The 22,070-nt window shown below is 36.3% G+C and overlaps 1 protein-coding gene and 1 non-coding gene across 7 annotated transcripts in view; both read left to right on the forward strand.

The window, feature by feature from the left end:
- Positions 1-22,070, forward strand: part of Lyst (lysosomal trafficking regulator) — a 161,463-nt gene that overhangs the window by 87,029 nt on the left and 52,364 nt on the right. For 5 of the 6 annotated variants that reach the window (XM_046432009.2, XM_046432008.2, XM_046432010.2 and 2 more), the window contains 7 exons: positions 2,592-2,732; positions 3,421-3,612; positions 4,731-4,909; positions 6,701-6,907; positions 13,217-13,393; positions 13,936-14,012; positions 14,301-14,489. In XM_046432009.2, coding sequence (XP_046287965.1) covers positions 2,592-2,732; positions 3,421-3,612; positions 4,731-4,909; positions 6,701-6,907; positions 13,217-13,393; positions 13,936-14,012; positions 14,301-14,489 — 1,162 coding nt within the window. The remainder of the gene's footprint in view (positions 1-2,591; positions 2,733-3,420; positions 3,613-4,730; positions 4,910-6,700; positions 6,908-13,216; positions 13,394-13,935; positions 14,013-14,300; positions 14,490-22,070) is intronic. The other variant, XM_058575028.1, reaches the window with a different exon arrangement.
- On the forward strand, positions 15,235-15,337 carry LOC124084794 (U6 spliceosomal RNA). The gene has a single exon (XR_006849248.1). It is a non-coding gene; the product is annotated as a U6 spliceosomal RNA (small nuclear RNA).

The following is a 22,070-nucleotide window of genomic DNA, read 5'->3' on the forward strand; positions in this document are numbered from 1 at the left end:
GAAATTTCAGTATATTCATAAAGGATAAGAAAGGAGTTAGCAGGTAGAGTCAAGGAAAAGTGTTATAAGTAGAATGAGAGGCATAGGCAACAGGTCCAAGGTTGGGGAAGAGCTCAACTTGTTCAGAAAACTGAAAGAAAGCCCTCTAGCTGGAATGTGCCCCTGGAGGAGAGTGTTGCCAGATGAGGCTGTCCAGGATGGTGTGGGCCAATTCATGGATAACCATATGGATTGTTTCAGAGAGTTGGGAATTTTTTCCTAATGGGAAGTTGTCAAGGTTTTAAGTCAGTGGGCATGATCTAATCAGACGTTCATTTTGTAAGTGTGACTCTGAGCCTAGCATGGTGGCACACACCTGTAATCTCTACTGCTTGGGAGGCTGAGGCAGGAGGATTTCGAGTTCCAAGGCAGCCTGGGACACTTAGTGACTCTCAAAATAAAAAATGAAAAGGGGTGGGGGTGTAGCTCAGTGGTATAGCACTCTGGATTCAATTTCTAGTACTGTAGGAGGGAAAAAAAATGTCTCCAGCTTCTATAGAATGTGAATTAAAGGAGAGCAAAAGAGGTAGTGGAGAGTCAAGGAGGGGTTGGTGCAGTAATCAGGCAGGCGATGGCCTCTGGCATGTACTCAGTTAGAATGCACATGGCATCAGAACCAGCTGTAAATTAGCACATGTTATCCAATAATCCATATTGATGTTAAAAGACCTCCTTAGGTTTTCCACAAAGTCTGCTATTCCCTTTATACAAACATAATCCGGAAAGATAACTAAAACCACAAACAGGATACGAGCACATACATGTATGTGTACATCATTTGTTTACACAAACACTTAAGTATCTCCAAACAGAGCACTATTGTTTTTCTTAAAGTTAATTACCTTTACAGACTTAATGACTTTTAATACCAAATCTTTCTTCTATTCACACTAATTCACTTATTTGTGTTTAATGCTATGCAGAATTTTAAAGTCCTAAAAACCTCACCCATATAGAAAAATTTGTAAACATATGTCTTACAGTAATTTAACTTTTTCTAAATAAAACTTCCATAGATGAAACTTCTGAAACATTCATGTAACTAAACTCTCTGCCCTTATTATTTATTACCTGAGCTGGCCGACCTTTGTACCTCTTTTTTGTCCCAGGTAGATTGTTTCCTGTCCCAGGTCTAGTAGTACACTGCACAGGTTCCTACATGCCAGTAGATGCCTTGCAAACACCTCCCTTTGCAGGACCCCATCCTGCAAACAGCACTGAGTTCCCTTCTCTTCAGGGAACAGAGTCCCAATTCCTTGGCCTCTGTGTCTCTTCTTGGCATGGATATATATATGGGAGAGAGATGTAATTTTGCCTAAATGGCATCATGCTGTGTGCCTACTATTTACAAACTGATTTCTATTTTAATTAATATATTATAGACATCTTTCCATATCAATAAATATTTTAATGAGTTCATGATAATCTCTTGAATTGATGTATCATGATATTCTTCCTTTTTATCAGTAAACAAAGTTTTGTAACTTGTTTGTTTTTGCCATTATAAACAGGACAGTAAAGTACATTCTTTTAAAAGTGTCCTCTCTGCTTCCTTGCATATCAATATCAAAAAACTTTACATGTCATCTGAATGCATGAAGTTAGTCAGCATTGGGAAATTATTTATATATTAATTATATACATTATATATATGTATCTAAATTGTCATTCATACAGACAGTAGATATTTTTGTATTATTAATATAATTCACATACAAATGAATTTCCTTTTTGTTTTTAGCCAATAAAAGTACCAGCCATTAACAATTTTTTATTCTTTATAAAGAATGAGGCAGGTATTGTGTTTCACATCCATTATTTAATTTAATCCAGCAAATAACACTCTTTTTTTTTTTTTTTCCAAATAACACTCTTGATCCATTCATTCAATCATCAAATAATTACTGAGTACCAACCATGTACCAGCTACTATTTTACCTGTCCTCTTGGAACTTGAATAAGCAATAAGCATATAAATAAATACATTGAATATACTGTGAGATAATGATAAATATCTATCTGTGAGGTAAATTCTATTATCTTTCTAATCCACATCTTACATATGAGGAAATTGAGGCTTAGAAAGAAATTTACTTAAGGCCACACCAACTCCATGTGGCTCGATGCAGGAGTGCTGACATGCTTCCCACTTTCCCAGAATGCAGTGCTGGACAGGACAGCATTCCTTCTTTCTGTTCCCTGCCCTCCCTCTGGATGGCAACTGTCAATCACCAGTGGGAAAGTGGTCAGAGACATAGACATCAGGGAAGAATCTGCCTGAACTGAGGACTCTGCCTGACAGTGTTATCATTGAATGCAACCAGCATACAACCAGGATACTTATTCTTTTTGTTTGTTTCTTGTTGTTTCTTTTTGTTTTGTTTGCCCCAAAGGTGACTCTACCCACCAAAATGTGCAATGTAAAATAACTATAAAATTTTTAAATGTCTCGCAGGATAAGTCATCAAAATCTATTATAGTTTACTCATACATAAGTCATTTTTATAGAAGTTATTTATGGAAATTGACATATTTTCATGATTAAAACAAAGGTTCAATTCCAATGAAGGGTTCCATTATTCCTCACCTGCCAAGACGTCATTTTGGTTCCTATGGTCAACTTCCGATGCCCTTCTCCTTCAGCCCATTAAATCAAGACTCCTCCCCCATGTTTTCTCCTGGATGCACTACAGGTGTGGTACCTTCCAGAGCAGGTGCAGTAATGGTGCAAGCGCACCACTCCAGTCTGTCCAATCTGACAAAGAATTTCTCAGGAAATATTCATGTAGCACTGAATTCCAAATGATGCATCTGCCCCAAATCATTCTAATAGCAAATCACTGGGCTTACATTCACCCTTCTGATCTCTTCACTTTTATTGGCTAATTTCTACTTTGTCATCATATATAATTTTCAAAACTACTTTTTAAAATCCAACAACAGTAATTATCCAGAAATAGTAACATTCTTACTAAACATGACATACTTTAAAACTCTGTTGATGATTTTGAAACACAGGGAAGTGAAACAGTATTTGAAAATTATTTTACCAAACATTCTGAACCACTTATGCCCATCTAAAACTTTGAATATTTCAGAAGACTCAAACATTCAAAAATGATATTCTTCCTGTTAAACTATATCATGGGCTTTGACCTGATTATTTTGGACTTCAGAACCAGAAGTACTGTTGCACTTCTTGGAAAAGGGGAAAATATCACTTTCTTTTAATTTTTTTCTCTTTCTTTCCTTTGTATAAATTTATTTTATGATAAATAAGTCTGTCTTTTTGTGGTCTAATAACCAAAAAGTTGTAGTAAAAGTAGATTTCTTGATTGTTGTTAACACTGGCTTTGCACATTTTCATTTATATACTTGAAGGTCCTAGAAAATATCCCCTGGCTCAGACAGAATCTCTTCTGACAAAAATGCGCTCAGTGGCCAGCGACGAGCTCCACACCATGATGCAGAGAAGAATGAGCCAGGAGAGCCCTAGCCAGGCCACTGAGGCAGAGCTTGCCCAGAGGCTGCAGAGGCTCACTGTCCTAGCAGTCAACAGGATTATTTACCAAGGTAGGACGGCAGAATTGGCTTGTCCTTCCTCAGACAGCGAATGTAAAGAAAAGTACCTTCAGAGGGCACCCATTAGGTTTCAAATTTTTAAACTGCATTTTTTTTTTCTGGTCTTAACGTCTACATTATTAAAGGAATTTCTTTCCTGGAATGGATAGTCTGGAATAAAAGGATGATTTTTAATATGTTAAATGGAATCCTAGATTGACTGTTGATTTTAGAGTAATTTGGTACTTCTAATATTTTAACTTTTCTTTTAAGGTAATTATAGATTCACATTAAGTTGTTAAGAAATAATAGGGAGATCCTGTGTACCTTTTACTTTGTTTTCCCCCAGTGAATCTTGCAAAACTATAGTACAATGTCACTATCAGGACAGTGACAGGAGTTTGAGACCAGCCTGAGCAACACAGCAAGACCATATCTCAAAAAAAGGAATGTTATATAGATAGAAGTGTGTAGTAGGTAGCAGATTGATTGAGGCATCATTGATAATGTATATGTAAGCCAGTGCATCACATTTACACTTTAAATACCCACCATACACAATGTCTGTTTCTCAATCATGCCCCAATAAAGCTGGGAAAAAAAAATTTAGGTAACCTCAGAAAGGCAGGGAAAAGAAAAGAATGATTGTTAATCACTAGAAAAGCAGAAAACCCAAGGGGGATATTTTGTCTTAACTTTTGTAATTTACATTTGGGGTAACAGTTCCCAGGCTATACTCCAAAACTGAACCAGGATTATCACAGTAATTGGATTGTACATACAGTGAAACAGTTCTGCAGATCTAGCTAATGCAAATTATTATGAGGTCTTTATGTTTGATTTGTACAAGAGTCTTACGGTTCTAATAATTTTGCAGTTTAACTCATCTTTACTAGTAAGTTAAATCTTTTATTTATGATTTCGTGACTTAATGTATTTTTAAATCTGCATTATTTTAGGTGAATTCTTCCTCTACTATACTGTATATACTGTCTTGAATACCCCCCCCCACGTTTATATTGTGATAATTGAATTAGTAATTGCATAAAATATTTTTACAAGCATAATTATCACTTATAATGGAAGTATTGTGATTTGACTAATAATTTTTGTTTTTTTTTAATTCAAAGAGTTTAATTTAGACATTATTGACATTTTAAGAACTCCAGAAAATGCAACTCAAAACAAGACCTCAATTTCCCAGACTGAAATTTCTGAGGAAAATATGCATCATGAACAGCCTTCTGTTTTCAACCCATTTCAAAGAGAGATGTTCACCTACCTGGTTGAGGGATTCAAGGTATCTATTGTAAGTATATCACTTGGGAAATGTTCATTCACACAAAAGGAATAGAGGTTTTATGTTTATGTACTACATTTCCAAAATCTATTTCTTTCTGCTCTTTCAGAGAGTCTTCTGAAACTCCAACAACTTAAAATTTTAATAATCAAATAATATATATTGCTGATTTCCCCATTCCAAAATGACTCACCTCATGCAACCTTGGTTTCTAGATCTGTACCCTGAAAGCCTTTTTCTAATCTTGTAGTCTAGGAAGATCAGTTTCAGAAAAGAGGAACTCTTTGATGATTACTCTGAGATATTAATCAACAGCCTGTTTTGTTTTTTTTTTCCTGTAGATGGGCACAATACCTTTATTTTATTTGTTTATTTTTAATATGGTGCTGAGGATTGAACCCAGTGTCTCACACATGGTAGGCAGGCACTCTGTCACTGAGCCATAGTTTCAGCCCATATCAGCCGGTTTTTAAAGGACTTTACTTACAGCCATACTCTTGAGTTTCTGAATTTTGAAATTTAGATCTTGGAGTAAACACATACAACACCTTAAGAATGATTTAGAGAATACTGGCTGCATCAGGCTCCATTTATTCTTATCACACCTGGGCTTCCATGGTCAGTTCATGCCATAGATAACTAACACTGATCCAGTTCTAGCAGAACTCATAAATCATGATTTTTGACACTCTCTAAATCTAAATTTTATGTTTTAGTGTCCAGCTCTGAACAGCAAAACAAACTGCAGACTCACGTAGAATTAAGTCACTCACACAGGGCTCTTAGGACTTAGAGTAATTGGAAAGTCATTTTCCGAACTCAGAATCAACTCCAATTTTGAACTCAAGGCAAGTGATTTAACCAGAAGTTGGCTAACTTCAGTGGTTGAAACAACTGAGGTAGTCATTTGTTAGGGAAAATTGATGGTCAGCTTATATACTTTCTTAATTTGTGAATGTTATGCTAAATGTTGTGGTACTAATTCTTTATTATGAATCCTTTCCTTTATTGTAAAGTGAAAGTGGGTGTATCTGCCATTGCTCTTTGATAATTTTGTTTTTGGTTTAATTTTTAATTTACAATACTAAGCCCTTGGTAATTGTTTAAATGGCATAAAACTTGAGCTTTTTTATCCATCTTTCTCTTTTTTTTTAATTGATAATATGTGTGTAACATAAAATTTACCATTTTAACCACTTTAAAGAGCACAAACTTGTGGCATTAAGTAATTCATGTTTTTGTGCACCACTATCTCTAGAACTTTTTCATTATCCCAAACTACAACTGTTCCTATTAAACGATAACTCCCATTACCCAGTCCCACCCACCCCCAATAACCACTTTTAGTTTCTAAGAATTTGACTGTTCTAGATGCCTCATATAAGTGAAATCACATGATATCTGTCCATTTGTATGCAGCTTATTTTATTTAGCATACTGTTTTCAGGGTTCACCCATGTTGAAATATGTGTGGGCACTTGACTGCTGTTTAAAATTGGATAATATCCCATTGTATGTATAGACTGCATTTTGTTCATACATGCATCCATTAATGGATATTTGGATTGTTTCCACTTCTTGGCAATTTTGAATAATGCTACTATACATGTCATTGCATCTCCATCTCTCTTAAACTCCCACCTGTATGGGTACAAATATGTCTAACTTTGAATATTGTTTTAATTCTAGAATTTTTTAAAATCTAGAATGAAACGTGCTCTATCATCTTTAGGGCTATATGAAGTTTGTATATTATCACTTAAGAAGTCTGATTCTAATTCATTCCTATTTTGATTTAAGGGTTCAAGTAAAGTCAATGGTTCTAAGCAACAGTGGATTAAAATTCTATCATCTTGTAAGGAAACCTTCCGAATGCAGCTTGGAAGACTACTTGTGCATATTTTATCACCAGCCCACACTGCACAAGAAAGAAAGCAGATATTTGAAATAGTTCATGAACCAAATCATCAGGAAATACTTCGAGACTGTCTCAGCCCATCCCTGCAAGTAAGTATCTCAGCATTTGATAAAAGTAAGCAAGTAAAGTTTTCAAAACAAGAACTGAAATTAAACTGTATTTTTATGATTAATGTCATGAATATAATATTCTTACCAAGCTATTAACCTGAGGTCTTTCGTTAGATTGTTTTATGCGGGTTGATTTGGTTTCTCTGTTTATTTCCCAATCTTTTTTCAGTGCTGAAATTAGGAAGTTCTGAGTCTGAGTTCTTATAAGATCCTTTGTAATTTATTATCATATCTTGGAGTGTTTTTTTAAATAACTGGAAGCCTTTTTAAAAGCATTTTATTATCTATGAAACACCTATACTGAGTATCTCAAGTAAGAGTACATACAGCATATTTCAAAAAATGTCCAGTCAGTTATGATGAAAAAATTTGGAATGATCAAAAGCAGTTAAAAGAACATTTAGAATATAAATAATGTCACCTTAAGAGTTATCAGTGGAGCCAGGCATAGTGGTGCATGCCTGTAATCCCAGTCATTCGGGAAACCAAGGCAGGAGGATCGAAAATTCAAAGCCAACCTCAGCAGTTTACCAAGGCCCTAAGCAACTTAGTGAGACCCTAAATCAAAAAACAAATAAATACAAATGGCTGGGGATGTGACTCAGTGATTAAGTGTTCTGGGGTTCAATTCCTAGTATAAGAAAAAGCAATCAATGGAGAGTTTAAATGGTACATTGAACCTTTTGGAGGTCTGCTAAATAGTTTCTTATAAAATTAAATATATGCATAACTCTTGACCCTGCTATGCAATTTTCAGATATTTACCCAAAAGAAACTAAAATGTATGTCCATAAAAAGACTTATACAAAAATATCCACGTCAGCCTTTTTCATAAAATCCTGGCAATAACCTAAATATGTACAAGAGGTAGATGTATAAGCAATGTGTGGTGTGTTTGTACAGCAGACTGCTGTGCAACAGTAAAGACGAACAGACTACGGATAGCCCTGCCCTCGTGGATGAATCTCAACATAGCTGAGTTGGTGAGGGGACAGCCAAGCACAAGTGACTACACAGTCTGTGGTCATTCATTTCAAGTCCAGGAACAGGAGAAACTAAGTATGGTGATAGGCTTCAGGAAAGCAGTGTCTGTGGAAGTGGTGGTGGGGAAAGGAATTGCCTGGAAGGGGTCATGAGGGAGATTTTGAGGGTGATAAAAGTAAGACTCCAATAGCTTGTTTTAGGCAGTGGTTACATAGAGCAGAGGAGAGGGAATGGGCAGGGGAGGGGGAAAGGAGGAAAAGGTGGGTCGTGAGTTGCAATCAGATTCCACGCATGTGTGAATTTGTCAGGATGAACCCAACTACTATGTATGACTGTAAAACTCTAATTAAAAAAAAAAAAAAACCTCCTAGAAATAAGTATTTAGTATCTATTTGTAGATTTTGTCAATAGTTGTTCCTCAATAAAAAAGTTAATTGATGACATATTTAAAAAGAACAGGCATCCCTTTAATACCTAGAAAACTCAAATACATCATATAGAGTTGAGACTTTCCTGGGATACCCTCAGGCACTCTTTCCAGCTGAGAGTCTCGAGTGCAAGAGGGCGCTGATTATCTTCCTTTTCCTGTTCCCTTCTGTGGAAATTTTGAGGTGGTGTTTTTTTCTTTCCTTTTACTTAGCAATGTTTCTATCCATCAAAAATCAACCCTGGGGGCTGAGGCTGTAGCTCAGTGGCAAAGCGCTTGCCTTGCATATGTGAGGCACTGGGTTTGATCCTCAGCACCACATAAAAATAAAAAAAGATATTGTGTGTGCATCTACAATTAAAAAAATATTTTTTAAAAGATCAACCCTGGTGTTAGCAACCCTCTTTTCCCCATCGGTCGCCTCCTCCTAGTCCATGTGTCAGTGACATTACTGTTGGACTCAGCTTGTTGACTTCCTTCTAAATCCATTTTGTCGCCAGGGCCAGTCACCTACTTGCTGTGTCTCTCAGATGCATCCCTTTCTCTGTGGTCTGCCTTCCCAGTCTAGCTCAGACTTTGCCGATTTCCTTGCTTTCTGTAATAACCTTCTTGCCACCTCCACACCAAATTACTGTACCTGATTTTTAAAAGCGTCTTATGGGAGTTTTCAAACATATCTATAACCTGGGAGAATCAGGAAAGGGTCCCGTAGGACATTACCCAGCTACGATTTTTCTTTGTAATATTTTGAAGCAAATCTCAGATATCTAATCATTTTACCTAGAAATACCTCAATTTGTATCTATAACTGGTAAAGACCTTTTTTACCTGCCACTCTCAGCAATATCAATAGTAATTTATTATTACCACTTAATACCCAATCAGTATTGAAATTTTCCCAATTTTTTCTATTTTTTTAAATAATTAATTTGCTTGATTCTGGATACAAGCAGTGCCCACATATTGCATTTGTTTGGTGTTTTAAATATTTTTAATCTACATCAATTCTCTTCCATCATTGTATTTTTCAGGGTCTCTTATTCTGTAGAGTTTCTCACATTGCAGATTTTACCCAGTGACCATACCCTGTGGCTCTGGATCACAGGCTGGGCTGGATCCCCGTGTTCTTGGGTTGCTCTCATATCAGTGCAGGGGGCACAGATTGCTCTGATTGCTCTGCTTTGCCTGATCCCTCCAGTCTGTAGTGTACCATCCATCTTTAACCTAAATAGCATACCAGTCATGGATGATAATTGCCAAATTCTGCTTCTCCCCTAGGAGTTAGAAAATAGTCATTTCCGTGAGTTTCTCATTCCTTTACTATCTATTTGTTAAAATTTGTCATAGAGAAAAACTTTCCCTTGTCAATTATTTGACTACCTTAAAATATTCAGTGAAGGAAAGGCAGAATAAATGTTTGTTTTTACTTTTTTTTTTTTTTTAATAGTGCTGGGGGTGTAAACCTGGCAAACATTCTACCGTTGAGTTACTCCCCCAGCCTGTGTTTGTTTTCCTATTTATTAAATTTTAAAGTAATGAGTTGATTCCCTTGTACCCTCTAACTTTTATATTGTTTCAATTTGAGTCCTCAAGTAGTTTAAAATAAATTTTATGTGTTTTAATCTATTAAAGTTATTATTATTTGATATTCAAACTAATGCTGCAGAGATTGAAGTTTTTGTGTCCTTTTAACATGGCCTTTTCCACTTTTTACAATTTAATAAGATGGACTTCCCTGATTTCTGGCACAGAAAGATGTCCCAAGTCTCCTGTAGATTTTCTTTCTCACAACCTGAACCACACTCCCCAAGAAATCCCTGTTCTTCTTCTCAAGATCACAGTATTTAGGGACTACAATTCTAGGTACTAAGTGCATTCATTTCCTCTAGGTTTTTATTTCTTCTCAGTCACTTTAGTGGACAAAGCTAGGAAATAGGTATTTTTTTTTTTTTTAGAAAGAAACAGATATCATGAGTTCATCTGATAATTTTTCCTTTTTGTGGATTTTATATTTGTAGTTCTTTTTATTAATGATGACAATCCAGATGACATTAACATAATTACTTGCTTTGTTTTTCTGTATATATAATATTTTCAAAATAAGATCGTCACTAACAGTTATAATTAGTGATGGTAACTAATGTTACCACTAATAACAATCCCACTAGATGTAACCTAAGATTCCTTTGTGGTTCTCTTTGTTCTTAGGTTACTATTAGAAGTATATGTTGAAAATGAAGTATTATAAAATAACTTAAAATAGTTTATTTGGTTAATGCCATCAACTTTAACCAACTAGTTAGGTTCTTTTTATTTTCTATTTTTACAGATTCCATTGGGTTTTTGTTTAATTTTTAAATTTAATTTTTTTTTAATTTGTTTAATTTTCCCAAAGCAGATTGTGAAACAGCATATTCAGAGAGCTTCTGGCTTTTTACCTGTGCCCTCCCCTCCTCCTTCTCCCTGTAGGTAGTGTGTTCATTTATTTTATTTCTGTTAAAGGTATAACCAAGTCTGTCCACAACCGCACACATACCTCTGTCGGTATCACCCCCTCTACTCAGCCTACAGGAAGGTAGTAAGCAGAAAAGCCTCTTCTGCCCTTACTTGCTTTACTTAAGAGTGTGTCCGCAGGTTGTTATGTGGTAGTGTGCAGAGATTTCACCTGCATACAAGATAGCATCCATTTGTAGTCTGCTTGGGTCTTAAAGCCCCATGCTGTTTGTCTGCTACAGCAGATCAGTTTGTAGTCTCCACTCCTTCTAGGTAGTACTGTCACTTCTCTTGTTGCTTCTTCACATCCTGTGCAGCCTACTGCCATGCTGCTTTATGCACAGTGCCCTCTCCTGTGTCCATGAGCCCCTTCCCCTATTCATCCCTAGACCCAGCTCACTCCATAGCACCTTCAAAACCATCCTCCCTTTGTATAGTCCATTTAGAACTCTTCCTTCTGAGAACCTTCATTGAAAATTTTTATTTTATGCCCTTTGGCGTTTTATTATTTTGTAGGGATACATGTTTAATAGAGTCAGTTCCTTTTTGTTTTTGAGCTTAAGTCTTGCTACTGTTGCTTAAGTCTCAAGCTCATAGTTTCAAGACATTCTCCTACCCCAAGCCTCCCAAGAAATCTGTTTTGTGAGGGCTAATTAAAAAAGAAAAATGTTTGCATCTACCCCCAGTAACACCTTTTATAGTCCCAGAAACTATAATCAATGAACCAATTGATCAGAGGATGTTAAAATGAGATATTAGGAACAACTTAGTGTTAAAGAAAATCATATGTTTCTTTGCATATTCAGAATGAATAAAAACATTTCTGATAGTCTTTCAAGATAACTTTAGAATGCCACCAAATACTAAACTGAAATATTTTACAAGTTATATCAGGAATGCTACTTTTAAGACATGTATGAAAATATTCCAGTCATTTACCATTTTTCTTTATTTGCCAACTCTTCAAGCTTTTACTCACACAGCATCTGTTCCTTTTCCTCTTTTGGTCAGGTGACAGCTGTCTTGTGACTAATGCAACTAAATGTTGCATTAAAATGAGTTTGATATTTTCACCATTGCATGTGTTCATCTTAGCTTTGGGGAAATTACGTGATGTGATTCCATGTTAATTTAAATATTACCCAAAATGTAATCATTTCCAGATCCATCTGTTGACATTTAATACTGTTCTCAGTTTAAAATGTCATAAAACCAAATGCAGTGGTATTGGTATCAATGCAAAATTTTAAAGTAAAATGGACATGTTTAAATTGTTCACAAAATTAATATATTGTATACACATTACCATCTGATAACATGGAAGGGTCACTTTATTTTATTTATTTATTTATTTATTTATTTTTGTTGTTGTGTTTTTAAATTTTTTTATTAATATATGACAGTGGAATGCATTACAATCCTTATTACACATATAGAGCACAATTTTTCATTCCTCTGGTTGTATAAAAAGTATATTCATACCAATTCATGTCTTCATACATGTACTTTGAAAAGCACGAGCCCAAGTTGGGTTTCAGTTTGGACTGCAAAGGACAATTGTCTACTTTATGTAATGCTCTAATTCTGGTTGAGGGGCTGCTTGTAGAAGACTGACCCAAACCACTCCCCTGAACATGCATGTGGAACTCGGTGCTCAGATCTTGCTGGTTCCAGAGCTTTCCACCTCTTGCTCTCTCTGAGAGCAGTGAATAGATGAGCCAAGATAGGCTTTGTTTTGGAAATTTCACCAACTTCTCTTCTACTGAGCAAAAATCAAAAGAAAATGAATGGATAAGCATATTTCTTTAACATTTATGGTTTTTAAAAAAAGTTTCCCTTCTTTCTCTGAGAAAAACTAAGAAGTCTTTTTCTGTATCCCCAGCTATATTCCCATATCTTGTATTCCTTTAACAAATCCTCTCCAAAATTCTGTCCCCCAAAGTTAGCTAGCTAGTGTGCTACTTTTTAACCTCTTAAAACGGAAAATGTCAAATATACAGAGATAGACAGAGTAGTATAATGAACACCATGTCACCATCACCTGGATTTAACATTCATTAGTATTTTTATTGTTTTGTAGTCATGTCTTCTTTTTCTAAGTTATTTTAAAGTAAAATATGAAAACCATGGCATTTTCTACATTTTTTGTTTAAAGGCATTTTGTTCTGCAATAATAACATCATTACACCTAAAAAAATGTCATCAAATATCCAGTGCCTAATTAAATTTTTTTCATTTGTCCCTGGAGATGTCTTTTGTACCTGATATATTCAGATCAGATTCAAACAAATCAGTCTAGCAATTTAATTTAATTTACTATTAAATAATTTATTTGGAAGAAATAAAAATTCCTTATTACTAAAAAAAATATTATTTTTTTAAAGCATGGAGCCAAGTTAGTTTTGTATTTGTCAGAGTTGATACATAATCACCAAGACGAGCTGACTGAAGAGGAACTAGACACAGCAGAACTACTGATGAATACTTTAAAATTATGTGGTCACAAGTGCATCCCTCCCAGCGCACCATCAAAACCAGACCTTATTAAAATGATCAAAGAGGTGAGTCAGTGGAACCATGATTGTTCCCATTACGATTGAGTATGATTTTGAAAAATGTTTTAATTGTAGAGTATCACTGATGGTAAACTTTAAGTGATTTTTTTTTAACATATGGTGCTTTTTCACTTTGAGAGAAAAAAAGTTGGTATCTTAAGGAGTTTTTTATTCTCTGTACAGTCATCCTTGTCCATTGTCAGTAGCCTTCAGTGAAGGGAAAATTCTTATGGTGACAAGCAAGTTGATCTATACCTTGAGTTATGGGTTCTTCAGTGAAAAGGCAAAATAGGGGAGCAGGTGGCATTGTTATTCCATCCAGTTTAGAAGTGAACTCTTCTACCCTCACTTCTATAACCCAAATCATACAGTAATAAAGGATAGTGCTAGCATTACTTAGGTGCCTTATATATTTTAAATATTCTGGTCTGAAGATATTTTTTCTTGGGTAACTGATTTTAAAATTAGTTTCTTGGCCTCCATACCATAACATTGGCACATGACAAGAAAGAAATTTTATGTAATATATTATCATACAAATCTTTTAGGAACAAAAGAAATATGAAACTGAAGAAGGCGTGAACAAAGCTTCCTGGCAGAAAACAGTTAATAATAATCAGCAAAGGTAAGATTTTATGTGTTCCCAAGTCATATCCTGTGGCGATTCTTAGGTCTCATGTATACTTTTAGCTTTTCTGATTTGGTTTGGTTTTTGGTTTTCTGAGATTTTGGGAGGTGGGGCAGTGTTTGTGGTGCTGAGATCAAACGCAGGGCAAGGTGCATACCAGGCAAGAACTCTACCACTGAGCTATACTCCCAACCCTCGAGTAATCTTTCAGTTTAAAAGTACTGTGTTTTGATAAATATTTAATATTCCATATTCACTTAACTTATGGACAATCTTATTATTTAGTCTCTTTCAGCGTCTCGATTCAAAATCAAAGGATATATCTAAAATAGCTGCAGATATCACACAGGCAGTGTCTCTTTCCCAGGGAATTGAGAGGAAAAAGGTGATCCAGCACATCCGAGGAATGTACAAAGTTGACCTGAGTGCCAGCAGACATTGGCAGGAGCTCATTCAGCAGCTGACACATGATAGGTGAGCAGGAGAGGTGGCTTAAAGTTGTTTACCTGTGGGTTCTGTAAGTGGGTATTAAACACTGTTTTCACTCAGAAATTCACATTCACAAAATTGTTTCAATAGCTTAAACATTTTTTGTTTAATCACAAGTGTTTTCTTTTTTTATTTTGAAGAATAATCATAAGAGTTTATTTTTTTAATTCTTGGAGAAAAAATGTAAGGGGGGCATTAGCTCTTTCAGACAGTAAAATTTACTTTAATTTTAAAATACGGTCTTTGCAAATGAATAGGAAAATCACTGAAGTAGGATAATTGAAAAAAATGATCTTTGTCTAACTAAGACTTGTTTAATGTGATTTAGAAGATGCATTATGAGTACTGAAAAGAGGGAAATTTAAGTATTATTTTTTAAATTATTTAAGAAAATTGATTTGTATGACTTAGGGTACTAAAATACACTATTACATGCTGAGATAAATTATAGGTAGATGAAAGAATTAAACTCAAAAAGTTTATAATGAGGAAGAAAATAGAGTATCAACTCTGAAGAGTAGGTAACTTTCTACGCTCTAATGCAACAGAAGAAACTGAAAAGAAATTATTGATTTTGAACTTTAATTTCTTTCTAGTGTAGTTAAAGATGAAAAAGCATTGAAGTCTATTTTTAGCAAGTTTGTCAAAGAGTTAATATTTCTATTGTTTGGAAACCTTATGCATATTTAAAAGGAAAATATCATAATCCTTAATTTCAAAAAAAGCAAAAGCACAAACAGCACGTGTACTAAAATTGGAACAATACAGAGAAGGTTGGCATGGCCTCTGCACAGCAGGATGACATGCAGATCTGTGAAGCACTGCATATTTAAAAAAAAAGATATGAACATACTCCTCATGTGAAACAAATAGAGCTAATAAGCAAATAGGAAAGCATTCAGTATTGCTGGAGGCTAGTTTGATTTTTTTAAGCTTTCAGATACCCCATTTTCCTTTTTACATTAAAAATATTTTTTCAGGGGCTAGTATTCACAGCAAGATAGTAACTGAGAATATTAATTATCCTTGGGCAGAGGTCTGGTGGCATTGTACACTGTGACAATTTATGTCAGAACCCCACATTCTTTTTGTTTTGTTTTGTTTTTGTGCTGGGAATTGAACCCAGAGACTCTAAACCACTGAACCTCATCCCCAGTCCTTTTATTTTGTATTTTGAGACAGGGTCTCACTGAGTTGCTTAGGGCTCGATAAGTTGCTGAAGCTGGCTTTGAATTTGCAATCCTTCTGCCTCAACCCCCTGAACCCTTGGGATTATAGGCATGTGCTACCATACCCAGCTTCCCCACAAACATTTCTAACTCTAAAAATGTTTCAGTGATTCTATCATAAGGAAAATATTCAATATACATCAGACAATAAACATAAAGGTTTCCATCTCTGTATCAGTCACACTAGTGAATTGATTGAAAAGAATGTAAATGAAGAGTACTAGAAACTTGGTTAAATACATCATGATGCGTCCACTCAGCGTGATATTCAGCAGACACTTGAAAAGATGATAATGAAGGTTACGCTGTGTTCAGTGAAAGAAGGCAGGACATAGAAATATATGTCATGGTTTTAACTGCAAATTAAAAACATGCATGTTTAAAAATGAAAGAATCTAAAGTTTAGGGTAGTAGGATTAAGAGTGATTTTTTCTCTTATTTATTTATTTTTTTAATATTTATTTTTTAGTTGTAGTTGGACATAACATTTTTTTTTTTTTTAATTTTTTATTGTGGGTTGTTCAAAACATTACAAATTTCTTGACATATCATATTCCACACTTTGATTCTAGTGGGTTATGAACTCCCACCTTCACCCCATACACAGATTGCAGATTCACATCAGTTACACATCCATTGATTTACAAATTGCCATACTAGTGTCTGTTGTGCTCCGCTGCCTTTCCCATCATCCACCCTCCCCCCTCCCCACCTCTCCCCTCCCCTCCCCTCCTCTCTCTCTACCCCCTCCACTGTATAACCCTGAGGGTCTCCTTCCATTACCGTGCAATTTACCTTCTCTCTCCCTTTCCCTCCCACCTCTCATCCCTGTTAAATGTTAATCTTCTTCTCCTGTTCTTCGTCCCTACTCTGTTCTTAGTTACTTTCCTTATATCAAAGAAGACATTTGGCATTTGTTTTTTAGGGATTGGCTAGCTTCACTTAGCATAATCTGCTCTAATGCCATCCATTTCCCTGTAAATTCTATGATTTTGTCATTTTTTAATGCAGAGTAATACTCCATTGTGTATAAATGCCACATTTTTTTTATCCATTCGTCTATTGAAGGGCATCTAGGTTGGTTCCACAGTCTTGCTATTGTGAACTGTGCTGCTATGAACATCGATGTAGCAGTGTCCCTGTAGCATGCTCTTTTTAGGTCTTTAGGGAATAGACCAAGAAGGGGAATAGCTGGGTCAAATGGTGGCTCCATTCCCAGCTTTCCAAGAAATCTCCATACTGCTTTCCAAATTGGCTGCACCAATCTGCAGTCCCACCAGCAATGTACAAGTGTACCCTTTTCCCCACATCCTCGCCAGCACTTGTTGTTGTTTGACTTCCTAATGGCTGCCAATCTTACTGGAGTGAGATGGTATCTTAGGGTGGTTTTGATTTGCATTTCTCTGACAGCTAGAGATGTTGAGCATTTTTTCATGTACTTGTTGATTGACTGTATGTCCTCCTCTGAGAAGTGTCTGTTCAGGTCCTTGGCCCATTTGTTGATTGGGTTGTTTGTTCTCTTATTGTCTAATTTTTTGAGTTCTTTGTACACTCTGGATATTAGGGCTCTATCTGAAGTGTGAGGAGTAAAGATTTGTTCCCAGGATGTAGGCTCCCTATTTACCTCTCTTATTGTTTCTTTTGCTGAGAAAAAACTTCTTAGTTTGAGTAAGTCCCATTTGTTGATTCTAGTTATTAACTTTTGTGCTATGGGTGTCCTATTGAGGAATTTGGAGCCCGACCCCACCGACTGTAGATCGTAGCCAACTTTTTCTTCTATCAGACGGCGCGTCTCTGATTTGATATCAAGTTCCTTGATCCATTTTGAATTCACTTTTGTGCATGGCGAGAGAAAGGGATTCAGTTTCATTTTGTTGCATATGGATTTCCAGTTTTCCCAGCACCATTTGTTGAAGATGCTATCCTTCCTCCATTGCATGCTTTTAGCCCCTTTATCAAATATAAGATAGTTGTAGTTTTGTGGATTGGTTTCTGTGTCCTCTATTCTGTACCATTGGTCCACACGCCTGTTTTGGTACCAGTACCATGCTGTTTTTGTTACTATTGCTCTGTAGTATAGTTTGAAGTCTGGTATCGCTATACCGCCTGATTCACACTTCTTGCTTAGCATTGTTTTTGCTATTCTGGGTCTTTTATTTTTCCATATGAATTTCATGATTGCTTTCTCTATTTCTACAAGAAATGCCTTTGGGATTTTGATTGGCATTGCATTAAACCTATAGAGAACTTTTGGTAATATCGCCATTTTGATGATGTTAGTTCTGCCTATCCATGAACAGGGTATATTTTTCCATCTTCTAAGATCTTCTTCTATTTCTCTCTTTAGGGTTCTGTAGTTTTCATTGTATAAGTCTTTCACCTCTTTTGTTAGGTTGATTCCCAAGTATTTTATTTTTTTTGAAGATATTTTGAATGGAGTGGTTGTCCTCATTTCCATTTCAGAGGATTTGTCGCTGATATACAGGAATGCCTTTGATTTATGCGTGTTGATTTTAAATCCTGCCACTTTGCTGAATTCATTTATTAGCTCTAATAGTTTCTTTGTAGAGCCTTTTGGGTCTGCTAGATATAGAATCATATCATCTGCAAATAGTGATAATTTAAGTTCTTCTTTTCCTATTTTTATGCCTTTAATTTCTTTCGTCTGTCTAATTGCTCTGGCCAGTGTTTCGAGAACTATGTTGAAGAGAAGTGGAGAGAGAGGGCATCCCTGTCTTGTTCCAGATTTTAGAGGGAATGCCTTCAGTTTTTCTCCATTCAGAATAATGCTAGCCTGAGGCTTAGCATAGATTGCTTTTACAATATTGAGGTATGTTCCTGTTATCCCTAGTTTTTCTAGAGTTTTGAACATAAAGGGATGCTGTACTTTGTCAAATGCTTTTTCCGCATCTATCGAGATGATCATATGGTTCTTATTTTTAAGTCTATTGATGTGGTGAATAACATTTATTGATTTCCGTATATTGAACCAGCCTTGCATCCCAGGGATGAATCCTACTTGATCATGGTGTACAATTTTTTTTATATGTTTTTGTATCCGATTCGCCAGAATTTTATTGAGGATTTTTGCATCTAGGTTCATTAGAGATATTGGTCTGTAGTTTTCTTTCTTTGAAGTGTCTTTGTCTGGTTTAGGTATCAGGGTGATGTTGGCCTCATAGAATGAATTTGGAAGTTCTCCCTCCTTTTCTATTTCCTGAAGTAGCTTGAAAAGTATTGGTATTAGTTCTTCTTTAAAGGTTTTGTAAAATTCTGCTGTATACCCATCGGGACCTGGGCTTTTCTTAGTTGGTAGTCTTTTGATGGTTTCTTCTATCTCCTCAATTGATATTGGTCTGTTTAGGTTTTCTATATCCTCCTGACTCAATCTGGGCAGATCATATGACTTAAGAAATTTATCTATACCTTCACTATCTTCTAATTTATTGGAGTATAAGGATTCAAAATAGTTTTTGATTATCTTCTGTATTTCTGAAGTGTCTGTTGTGATATTGCCTTTTTCATCCCGTATGCTAGTAATTTGAGTTCTCTCTCTTCTTCTCTTCACTAGCATCGCTAAGGGTCTGTCGATTTTGTTTATTTTTTCAAAGAACCAACTTTTAGTTTTGTCAATTTTTTCAATTGTTTCTTTTGTTTCGATTTCATTAATTTCAGCTCTGATTTTAATTATTTCTTGCCTTCTACTTCTTTTGCTGTTGTTTTGCTCTTCTTTTTCAAGGATTTTGAGATGAAGTATGAGATCATTTATTTGTTGGTTTTTTCTTTTTTTAAGGAATGAACTCCAAGCAATGAATTTTCCTCTTAGAACTGCTTTCAATGTGTCCCATAGATTCCGATATGTTGTGTCTGTGTTTTCATTTATCTCTAAGAATTTTTTAATTTCCTCCTTGATGTCTTCTATAACCCATTGATCATTCAGTAACCTATTGTTCATTCTCCAATTGATGTATGCTTTTTCCTTCCTTCTTTTATCGTTGATTTTCAGTTTCATTCCATTATGATCAGATAAGATGCATGGTAATATCTCTACTCCTTTATATTGTCTAAGAGTTGCCCTGTGACATAATATATGATCTATTTTTGAGAAGGATCCATGTGCTGCTGAGAAAAAAGTGTAACTGCTTGATGTTGGGTGGTATACTCTATATATGTCAATTAGGTCTAGGTTATTAATAGTGTTATTGAGTTCTATAGTTTCCTTATTCAACTTTTGTTTGGAAGATCTGTCCAGTGGCGAGAGAGGTGTGTTGAAGTCTCCCATGATTATGGTGTGGTGGTCTATTAGACTCTTGAACTTGAGAAGAGTTTGTTTGACGAACATAGCTGCACCATTGTTTGGGGCATAAATATTTATGATTGTTATGTCTTGTTGGTGTATGGTTCCCTTAAGCAGTATGTAGTGTCCCTCTTTATCTCTTTTGATTAACTTTGGCTTGAAATCTATTTTATTTGATATGAGTATGGACACGCCTGCTTGTTTCCGAAGTCCATATGAGTGATATGATTTTTCCCAACCTTTCACCTTCAGCCTATGTATGTCTTTTCCTATCAAATGCGTCTCCTGTAGGCAGCATATTGTTGGGTCTTGTTTTGTGATCCATTCTACTAGCCTGTGTCTCTTAATTGGTGAGTTTAAGCCATTAACATTTAGGGTTATTATTGAGATATGGGTTGTTCTTCCAGCCATATTTGTTTATTTCTGTTACTAAACATTGTTTGTTTTCCTCTTTGATTGTTTCCCCCCCCCCTTTACTGTCCTACCTCCCACTGTTGGTTTTCATTGTTATTTTCCATTTCCTCTTCCTGTAATACTTTGGCTAGGATGTTTTGAAGAGATGGTTTTCTAGCTGCGAATTCTTTAAACTTTTGTTTATCGTGGAAGGTTTTAATTTCATTCTCCATCCTGAAGCTTAATTTCGCTGGATACACAATTCTTGGTTGGAACCCATTATCTTTCAGTGTTTGAAATATGTTATTCCAGGATCTTCTAGCTTTCAGAGTCTGTGTTGAAAGATCAGCTGTTATCCTGATTGGCTTGCCCCTAAATGTAATCTGCTTCCTTTCTCTTGTAGCTTTTAAAATTCTCTCCTTATTCTGTATGTTGGGCATCTTCATTATAATGTGTCTAGGTGTGGATCTCTTATGATTTTGCACATTCGGCGTCCTGTAGGCTTCTAGGATTTGGGATTCTGTCTCATTCTTCAAGTCTGGGAAGTTTTCTTGTATTATTTCATTGAATAGACTGCTCATTCCTTTGGTTTGGAGCTCTGTACCTTCCTGTATCCCAATGACTCTTAAGTTTGGTCTCTTAATGTTATCCCATATTTCTTGGATGTTCTGCTCATGGTTTCTTAACAGTCTTGCTGAGCTGTCTATGTTCTTTTCCAGTTGAAATACTTTGTCTTCATTGTCTGATGTTCTATCTTCTAAGTGTTCTACTCTGTTGGTAGTATTCTCCATTGAGTTTTTAAGTTGGTTTATTGCTTCCTGCATTTCTAGGATTTCTGATTGCTTGTTTTTTATAACCTCTATCTCCCTGTATAGTTGATCCTTTGCTTCCTGGATTTGTTTGCGTAATTCGTTGTCGAAGTGATCTTTCATTGTCTGATTTTGCTGTTTAATGTCTTCCTTGATACTCCAGATCATCTGAAGCATGTATATCCTGAATTCTTTATCTGACATTCCATCTGCTGCAGCTGTTACCTCTTCTAAAGTTGCGTTGACCTGCATTGCTTGTGGTCCTTTCTTTCCTTGTCTTTTCATACTGCTTGCGTATCTTTCCTGCAGGTGCGGGCGGCGGCTCTGCTCTCTCCTTATTCCAATTGGGGTGTCGTGGCTACCACGCCGGCAGGTCACTGGGCCTGTTCTGGGAGCTGGTGGCGGCTCTGTTCTGCCCCTACTCCAATTGGGGTGACGTGTCTGTCGTACCAGCAGGCCACTGGGCCTGTCCTGCTGGTCGGTCGCAGATCTGCCCACCTTTCGGGCACGAGTGGAGGCTCTGCTTTGCCCCTACTCCAATTGGGGTGTCGTGACTACCCCGCCTGCAGGATGCTGGGTCTGTTCCTGGCAAGGGAGGCGACTCTGCTCTGTCACTACTCCAATTAGGGTGGTGTTTGTACCCCGCCGGCAGGCTCCTGGGCCTGATCCGCCGTTCTGTTGTAGGTCTGCCTACCTTGAAGGCGCGGGCGGCGGATCTGCCCTGCCCCTCCTACCACGCCTGCGGACCCCTGGGCCTGATCTGCAGGTTGATCACTGGTCTGCTCACCCTGCGGGCACGGGTGGCGGTTCCGCTCCACCCCCACTCCAATTGGGGTCA

The sequence above is a fragment of the Marmota monax genome, unplaced genomic scaffold (genome assembly GCF_021218885.2).
Source record: "Marmota monax isolate L192 unplaced genomic scaffold, Marmota_monax_Labrador192_F-V1.1 WCK01_AAM20220418_F8-fsc00071, whole genome shotgun sequence".
NCBI classification, from domain to species: domain Eukaryota; kingdom Metazoa; phylum Chordata; class Mammalia; order Rodentia; family Sciuridae; genus Marmota; species Marmota monax.